Source organism: Brachyistius frenatus, unplaced genomic scaffold (assembly GCF_029030835.1).
Source record: "Brachyistius frenatus isolate BFR_SWC_R1_liver_20210118 unplaced genomic scaffold, ASM2903083v1 Contig_585, whole genome shotgun sequence".
Taxonomy (NCBI): Eukaryota; Metazoa; Chordata; class Actinopteri; family Embiotocidae; genus Brachyistius; species Brachyistius frenatus.
The window spans coordinates 45,001-53,309 of NW_027211184.1; the positions used below are offsets into that span (position 1 = coordinate 45,001).

General features: G+C 47.5%; 1 protein-coding gene across 1 annotated transcript in view; it reads left to right on the forward strand.

Moving 5' to 3' along the window:
* The window catches only part of LOC138614826 (AP-1 complex subunit mu-1-like), a 7,117-nt gene extending 3,040 nt beyond the window's left edge, over positions 1–4,077 (forward strand). The window contains exons 5-11 of the mRNA XM_069688407.1: positions 27–174; positions 900–1,026; positions 1,143–1,285; positions 2,035–2,106; positions 2,203–2,361; positions 3,814–3,959; positions 4,026–4,077. Coding sequence (XP_069544508.1) covers positions 27–174; positions 900–1,026; positions 1,143–1,285; positions 2,035–2,106; positions 2,203–2,361; positions 3,814–3,959; positions 4,026–4,077 — 847 coding nt within the window. The remainder of the gene's footprint in view (positions 1–26; positions 175–899; positions 1,027–1,142; positions 1,286–2,034; positions 2,107–2,202; positions 2,362–3,813; positions 3,960–4,025) is intronic.
* Positions 4,078–8,309: the final 4,232 nt, after the last annotated feature.

Below are 8,309 nucleotides of genomic sequence, written 5' to 3' on the forward strand. Positions count from 1 at the left end.
TTCCAAACTGCTCTCCTCCCTGGCAGGTACATCACCCAGGAGGGCCACAAGCTGGACACCGGGGCCCCTCGGCCTCCCGCCACCGTCACCAACGCTGTGTCCTGGAGGTCAGAGGGCATCAAATACAGGAAGAACGAAGTGTTCCTGGATGTAATAGAGTCAGTCAACCTGCTGGTGAGTTCATGCTTCCTGTACAGCACAGAAATAATTTAGTTTTAATCTTTTTTAAAATGTATTTATTAAACTTGAAGAAACACGAGGCTCAAACTTACACAAAACAATCTGTGACTAATATAGAAACAAGGACTACATCAGCTGTCAAAATAAGATGCTGTTTAATTCATGTTCATTCAACACATAGACCTGCTGGATGAAACAAACAGAGACATCTCTGACAACTTGAATGTGTATTAAAATAATGTGACATATAGTAATATGTAGTCACTTCCTTGGACGATAAGGGTTTAATTAGATCATTTTAACATTTCCTGTAAACTCCGTCACCTCCCATTTTTCTGTTGTAACTGAGGAGTTATTTTGTCATTAAAGCTAGTTTCATTCAGAAAGGCTACTTTAAGCCGTAATACTTTCAGCACAGCTTCTGTTGACGAGAGTTTCTGCGAAGAAATAAAAAAATTGCAATATTGTGGAGATTGCTTGAATTTGCGTTAATTAATGCATTGCACAACTGGGATCTCCTTGACTAACTGTTACTGTCAGGAAAACACACATGCCATATCTATAAGGAGCACGTGAGAGTGATAGAGCAGCAGTGGATGGAGGACGATGTGTCCAAAACGTCTTCCATGTAAAACCTCACACATCTGCAGCGTCTCAGCTCGCACCGGCCCTCGGTGTGGTTCGTACAGACCGTGTGACTCGCTCTCTCCCTGCGTCAGGTGAGTGCCAACGGTAACGTGCTGAGGAGTGAGATTGTGGGCTCCATCAAGATGAGAGTGTTCCTGTCGGGCATGCCGGAGCTGAGGCTGGGCCTCAACGACAAGGTCCTGTTTGAGAACACTGGCCGTGAGTAGACCGCCGACGGCAGCATTAATCAAGTCTTATAAAAGGTCTGCTAGTGCTTCACTAACCTCCTCCGTCCCCGTCCCACTTGTCTCTGTCTCCTCTCTCTTCATCCTCAGGAGGGAAGAGTAAGTCGGTGGAGCTGGAGGATGTGAAGTTCCACCAGTGTGTCCGCCTGTCGCGCTTTGAAAACGACCGCACCATCTCGTTCATCCCCCCCGACGGAGAGTTCGAGCTCATGTCCTACCGCCTCAACACACATGTACGTCAGCAGCAGCACCTAAAGCAGCAAGTTCCACTCCAGAAGGATGCTTTCTATAGAAATCATTGGGAGGGGAGGAAAAGGGAGGGGAAAGGAAAGTCCCACCGGCTCTTGTTCAGCCACACAGTCGGCCTGTCACACCTGTAACTGCCTCTCAAACACAGTCAGAGTCCAACCGTATCAGCACACTTTGTTGTTTCCAATTTGAATCAACATGCAAGATCGCTTCACAAGTGGCCAGCTGTAAGCCGAGTGTTCCCACCTGGCATCTCATGCGTCTCCACCACAGACTGTAAATAAAAGTGATCGTAGCTTCCAGGTCTGTAAAATGGTTCTGATCCAGAAGTGTCTTCAGCTGCAATACCAGCGAGTGCCACTAGAGGTCGTCTCCAAAAAGCCTCCGGCTCCATAGACTCCCATTCAACTTCTCTCATCAAATCCAAAGTGAATAAAATGTGTCCATCAGTTATCTCGGTGTTGTTAGCTAAAGTCACTCCTTCTTCTTAGTTTTCTGGAGGTCCATCTGAAAATAATCCCTCATTCATTAGAAAAGAAGATTCCAAAAGCTAATCGAATGTCACGTCTCAGACCACCCCTGAATGAGCAGATCGGATCTCAACACGATCACGGCAGGAGGCGTGTTGACGCAGGGTGGAAATGGGAACTATGACTCTTTATGCTTGTGTTTGGAATTTTTTAAAGAGGTAAACACCAGCAGTGATGATTTCTACTGTATTTGACCTCCTCAGGTAAAACCTCTGATCTGGATCGAGTCAGTCATTGAGAAACACTCACACAGCCGGATTGAGTACATGATCAAGGTAAGGAGCTAGTCCAAAGTTATTAATCATCCTAATTACAATGACGATTGTTTCCGACGTCGACCTTCCAGTCTGCTCCTCCCTCCCGTCCAACAGGCCAAGAGTCAGTTCAAGAGGAGGTCCACAGCCAACAACGTGGAGATCCACATCCCCGTCCCCACTGACGCTGACTCGCCCAAGTTCAAGACCACCGTGGGAAACGTCAAGTGGATCCCAGAGAACAGTGAGATCGTGTGGTCCATCAAGTCCTTCCCTGTACGTCACCACCACACTCCTCATTAGGAATCAATGAGTTGTAATGCTGCACCATGACAGTGTTGGGCATCGTTAGAGTTTGATACAGATATGATTCTTGTGTTCTGTTACAACCCTGTTTCCAAAGAAGTTGGGACGCTGTGTAAAATGTGAATAAAAACAGAATGTGATGATTTGCAAATCATGTAAATTCATATTTAAATGAAATTAGACCAAAGACCACATCAAATGTTGAAACTGATACATTTGATTGTTTTATGAAAAATATGTACTGATTTTGAATTTGATGGCAGCAACACATCTCAAAAAGGTTGTGACAGGGTCATGTTTACCGCCGTGTTGTATCACTTCTTCTAACAACACTGAGGAGACTATTGTCTGTGTGAACTGTGTTTCCACAAGTGTTCCTGAGCCCATGCAGTGATTTCCACTCCAGAATAGTGTGTTTTTAATGCAGTGCTGCCTGAGGGCCTGAAGATCACCACCATCCAATATTGGTTTTCAGCCTTGTCCCTTGTGTTCAGAGATTTCTCCAGATTCTCTGAATCTTTTAATGATATTATGAACCGTAGACGATGAAATCCACTAATTCTTTGTAGTTTTACGTTGAGGAACATTATTCTTAGATTGTTGAACTATTCAACAAAAAGGTTCTGGGTTCGAGCCTTTGCTGGTGGCCTTTCTGTGTGGAGTTTGCATGTTCTCCCTGTGCTTGCGTGGGTTCTCTCCAGGTACCATCGCTTCCTCCCAACATCCAAAAACATGCATCTCAGGTTAATTGGTGATTCTACAAATTACCCTCAGGTGTGAATGGTCTGTTTCTGTCTGTGTCTCTATGTGTTGGCCTGCTGACCTGTCCAGGTTGTACCCTACCTTCACCCAATGTGAGCTGGGATAGGCTCCTCCACCCCCACCCCCCACCCCCTGTGACCCTGTTCAGGATAAAGCAGGTATAGATGATGGATGGATGGATGTTGCACTATTTTTCTCACAGACTGATGAACCTCTCCCCATCTTCACTGCTGAGAGACTCCGCCTCTCTGAAGTCATCTTTTCATTCCATTTCATACATCATGTTACTGATCAGTTGCCAGATAACTTAATTAGTTATGTTTTTGGTTTTTTGTCTTTACACAGCTCGTCTTTTGTTGATCCTGTCACAACTTTTTGGAGACGTGTTGCTCCCATCAAATTCAAAAGGAGCAGATATTTTTAATAAAACAATAACATTTCTCCGTTTCAACATTTGATGTTGTTTTTGGTCTATTTTAATTTAAATATGGGTTTATGTGATTTGAAAATCATTGCATTCTGTTTTTATTTGCATTTTACACAGCCAATCCCCAACTTTTTTTTTTAAGAATCACTGCGTGCTGTCTGCTGTTACTGAAAAGGACTGAACCCAGTAGGTACATTTCAAACGTGTCTCCTCTGTTTCCTGCTGGCTTTCAGGGTGGCAAAGAATATCTGATGAGGGCTCACTTTGGTCTGCCCAGCGTCGAGGCAGAGGACAAAGAAGGCAAGCCTCCGATCAGCGTCAAGTTTGAGATCCCCTACTTCACCACCTCTGGCATCCAGGTAGGAAGCAACGCGGACACGTCAGTGGTGGGATGTGGGAGAATCAGATGTTCAAGGGTCTCCCTCCTCTGTACACGCGTGTGCAGCCACAGGGAGGCGCTGCTGTCCAATGAACGCAGACGGGTAGCGCTGTCCTGATCCCTGACAGAAAGCCAGCTCCAGAAACAGCAGTAAGGAGGCAGGGCAGCACACGCAGCACCAGACACGTTCAACACATGAACTATGTTGTGTTATTCAAACACACAGAACTTTATTTAACTTGTGTGTGGAACAACATGTTTTTCACATGTTAATCCATGATCTTCAGGTTTCCTTCGGTGTCAGCATCAGCATGGTGTACCTTTAACAGGTACTGAAGGAATTGTTCCTAAAATTGTTCCACATGGTGAAAGCAGCAGCTGTCGTTCCTCCCTCGCTGTGCATGACTTCACATTTATACAATTACCACTGTGCATACTGAAGTGAGGCTTTGGGGAGAGTTTGCATCCTTCCTGCTGTCATCTCTGAGGAACCGTTTCATTTCAACCCCACGGTGAGTCCACGGTGTCAGATGAAGCTGGTATCATCCAAAATGGTTGGATGTCTCTCTGCTCTCCCCTCACTAGATGTTCTCCACCTCTGGTTCTGTTAACAGATGGTCTCCACCTCTGATCCTGGCTCTGTCGGAGGTTTCTTCCTGTTAAAGGGAGTTTTTGATTGATCTGTAGCGCTCCGCTGGGGGCTGAAGGGGAGCGCTGTTCTTCCTGTTATCTTCAGGGAGCCACAGCTCGGTCCCGTGTAGCTCCATGAGATGTGAGACACACAGGAATGAAACACAGGAGAAAGAAAAGCTGCCGAGGAACAACTGGGATGAGTCAGAACTGAGGAAACACGGTGATGGTGAAGACATCGGTTTAAAACATGAGTGGGATGAAGCTGTCACAGCTGGAGGTTCGGACCACCGACCGCTCCAACACCCGCAGTGTCCAAAGGTTTGATACCTGGTTTAATGAAGATCAGCCTGCTGGATCAACTCAAGAGGCCTGATTCTTTATTATGAGCCCATCAAATGCAACATCAGCAGATGTGGAGTATTTCTGATGAAACTCAGCCATGAACAAACTCAGAGCTGCAACAGAAGAAATGTTCTGCTGCTGATGGAGAACTGTCTTAATACAGATAGATGTAAGAGTTCAGGGCGGTCTGGTAGGTCCTGTTGCACTTATATGATGTACATATGTACATATGTATATATATGATGGGCTACTCACATTGAAACAATATGGTTCAGAAGCTGCTGTCTTTCCGCTGACGGTCCCTGTACAGGATAAAGTTGATAGAACTGCTCGATACCATTCCTTCATTTTTGAGCGGTTGTGGTTCCAACGCTGCTTTTTTTAAAAAATTTTATAACATCCGGGAAACAGAAAAGACTGACCTGTGACTGACCTGTTAACTCATGTTTAGTGCTTCTGAAAGCATCCAGCAGTTTGTTTATATGTCCAGGTAGTGTCAGGAGATGTGTGAGGGGTGTGAAACCTCCTGTCAGCTCCGGACTGCATCATATTTCATGCTGATGCCTCATGTGCAGGTTCAGAGCACCAGAGCTGAGAAAATGATTGGAAGGAGCAGTAATAAACCTGAAGGTGACGCTGTGCGGTCACAGTGGATTACTGCTCAGCTCTTAGAGGGCATCAGAGGAAATGGATTGTTGTTAGTTTAGTTTAAGTGCAAAAAGAAACTGCAGCGAGTCAGTTGTTGGGAGTTGAACCACAAACCTCCTCGAGCACAGCAGGCTCATTGTGAAACCAAAGCCTGAGAGGCAGCCTTCAATTAGCCCGAAGACTTTTCATCATCACGGACCCAGATCTGCTTCTTCCCCGGCCACACTCCCCTCACAGGCTCAACCTCAACTAATGGCACCTTGTAAAGATGTGTGTGTGGGGAGGGGGGAGGGGGGACGTGGAGGGGGAGCCACAGGGTCCTAAAAATAACTGCATGGACTCAATCAATGGAGACATCCTTAGAGAGATGCTGACATTAGCTGCTACACAGCCTGCTGTGTGGTCTGAGGCAATAACCTCACTGGTATCACACACACACCACACACACACACACACACACACACACACACACACACACACACACACACACACACACACACACACACACACACACACAACCTCCAGCAGAAGCGTGCTCAAGCTGGTTTCCTCCTGCAGAAGCGTGTTGAAGCTGGTTTCCTCCTGCAGAAGCGTGTTGAAGCTGGTTTCCTACTGCAGAAGCGTGTTGAAGCTGGTTTAGTCCGTGCAGAAGTGTGTTGAAGCTGGTTTCCTACTCAGAAGCGTGCAGAAGCGTCCTGCAGAAGTGTGTTGAAGCTGGTTTCCTCTTGCAGAAGCGTGTTGAAGCTGGTTTCCTACTGCAGAAGCGTGTTGAAGCTGGTTTCGTCCTGCAGAAGCGTGTTGAAGCTGGTTTCCTCTTGCAGAAGCGTGTTGAAGCTGGTTTCCTCCTGCAGAAGCGTGTTGAAGCTGGTTTCGTCCTGCAGAAGCGTGTTGAAGCTGGTTTCCTCTTGCAGAAGCGTGTTGAAGCTGGTTTCGTCCTGCAGAAGCGTGTTGAAGCTGGTTTCCTCCTGCAGAAGCGTGTTGAAGCTGGTTTCGTCCTGCAGAAGCGTGTTGAAGCTGGTTTCCTCTTGCAGAAGCGTGTTGAAGCTGGTTTCGTCCTGCAGAAGCGTGTTGAAGCTGGTTTTTGCAGAAGCGTGTTGAAGCTGGTTTCCTACTGCAGAAGCGTGTTGGTTTCCTCTTGCAGAAGCGTGTTGAAGCTGGTTTCGTCCTGCAGAAGCGTGTTGAAGCTGGTTTCCTCTTGCAGAAGCGTGTTGAAGCTGGTTTCCTTGCAGAAGCGTGTTGAAGCTGGTTTCCTACTGCAGAAGCGTGTTGAAGCTGGTTTCGTCCTGCAGAAGCGTGTTGAAGCTGGTTTCCTCTTGCAGAAGCGTGTTGAAGCTGGTTTCCTACTGCAGAAGCGTGTTGAAGCTGGTTTCCTCCTGCAGAAGCGTGTTGAAGCTGGTTTCCTCTTGCAGAAGCGTGTTGAAGCTGGTTTCGTCCTGCAGAAGCGTGTTGAAGCTGGTTTCCTCTTGCAGAAGCGTGTTGAAGCTGGTTTCCTACTGCAGAAGCGTGTTGAAGCTGCGTGTTGAAGCTGGTTTCCTCTTGCAGAAGCGTGTTGAAGCTGGTTTCCTACTGCAGAAGCGTGTTGAAGCTGGTTTCCTCCTGCAGAAGCGTGTTGAAGCTGGTTTCCTACTGCAGAAGCTGCAGAAGCGTGCGTGTTGCAGAAGCGTGTTGAAGCTGGTTTCCTCTTGCAGAAGCGTGTTGAAGCTGGTTTCCTCCTGCAGAAGCGTGTTGAAGCTGGTTTCGTCCTGCAGAAGCGTGTTGAAGCTGGCTGGTTTGGTTTCCTCTTGCAGAAGCGTGTTGAAGCTGGTTTCGTCCTGCAGAAGCGTGTTGAAGCTGGTTGCAGAAGCGTGTTGAAGCTGGTTTCCTCTGCAGAAGCGTGTTGAAGCTGGTTTCGTCCTGCAGAAGCGTGTTGAAGCTGGTTTCCTCCTGCAGAAGCGTGTTGAAGCTGGTTTCCTCCTGCAGAAGCGTGTTGAAGCTGGTTTAGATCCTGCAGAAGCGTGTTGAAGCTGGTTTCCTACTGCAGAAGCGTGTTGAAGCTGGTTTCGTCCTGCAGAAGCGTGTTGAAGCTGCAGAAGCGTGTTGAAGTGTTGAAGCGTGTTGAAGCTGGTTTCCTGCTGCGTGTTGAAGCGTGTTGAAGCTGGTCCTCTTGCAGAAGCGTGTTGAAGCTGGTTTCGTCCTGCAGGAGCGTGTTGAAGCTGGTTTCCTTTGCAGAAGCTGAAGTGTTGTCTGCAGGAGCCTGCAGAAGCGTGTTGAAGCTGGTTTCCTCCTGCAGAAGCGTGTTGAAGCTGGTTTCCTCTTGCAGAAGCGTGTTGAAGCTGGTTTCGTCCTGCAGGAGCGTGTTGAAGCTGGTTTCCTCTTGCAGAAGCGTGTTGAAGCTGGTTTCCTCCTGCAGGAGCGTGTTGAAGCTGGTTTCCTCTTGCAGAAGCGTGCTGAAGCTGGTTTCCTACTGCAGAAGCGTGTTGAAGCTGGTTTCCTACTGCAGAAGCGTGCTGAAGCTGGTTTCGTCCTGCAGAAGCGTGTTGAAGCTGGTTTCCTCTTGCAGAAGCGTGTTGAAGCTGGTTTCGTCCTGCAGAAGCGTGTTGAAGCTGGTTTCCTCCTGCAGAAGCGTGTTGAAGCTGGTTTCGTCCTGCAGAAGCGTGTTGAAGCTGGTTTCCTCTTGCAGAAGCGTGTTGAAGCTGGTTTCCTACTGCAGGAGCGTGTTGAAGCTGGTTTCGTCCTGCAGAAGCGTGT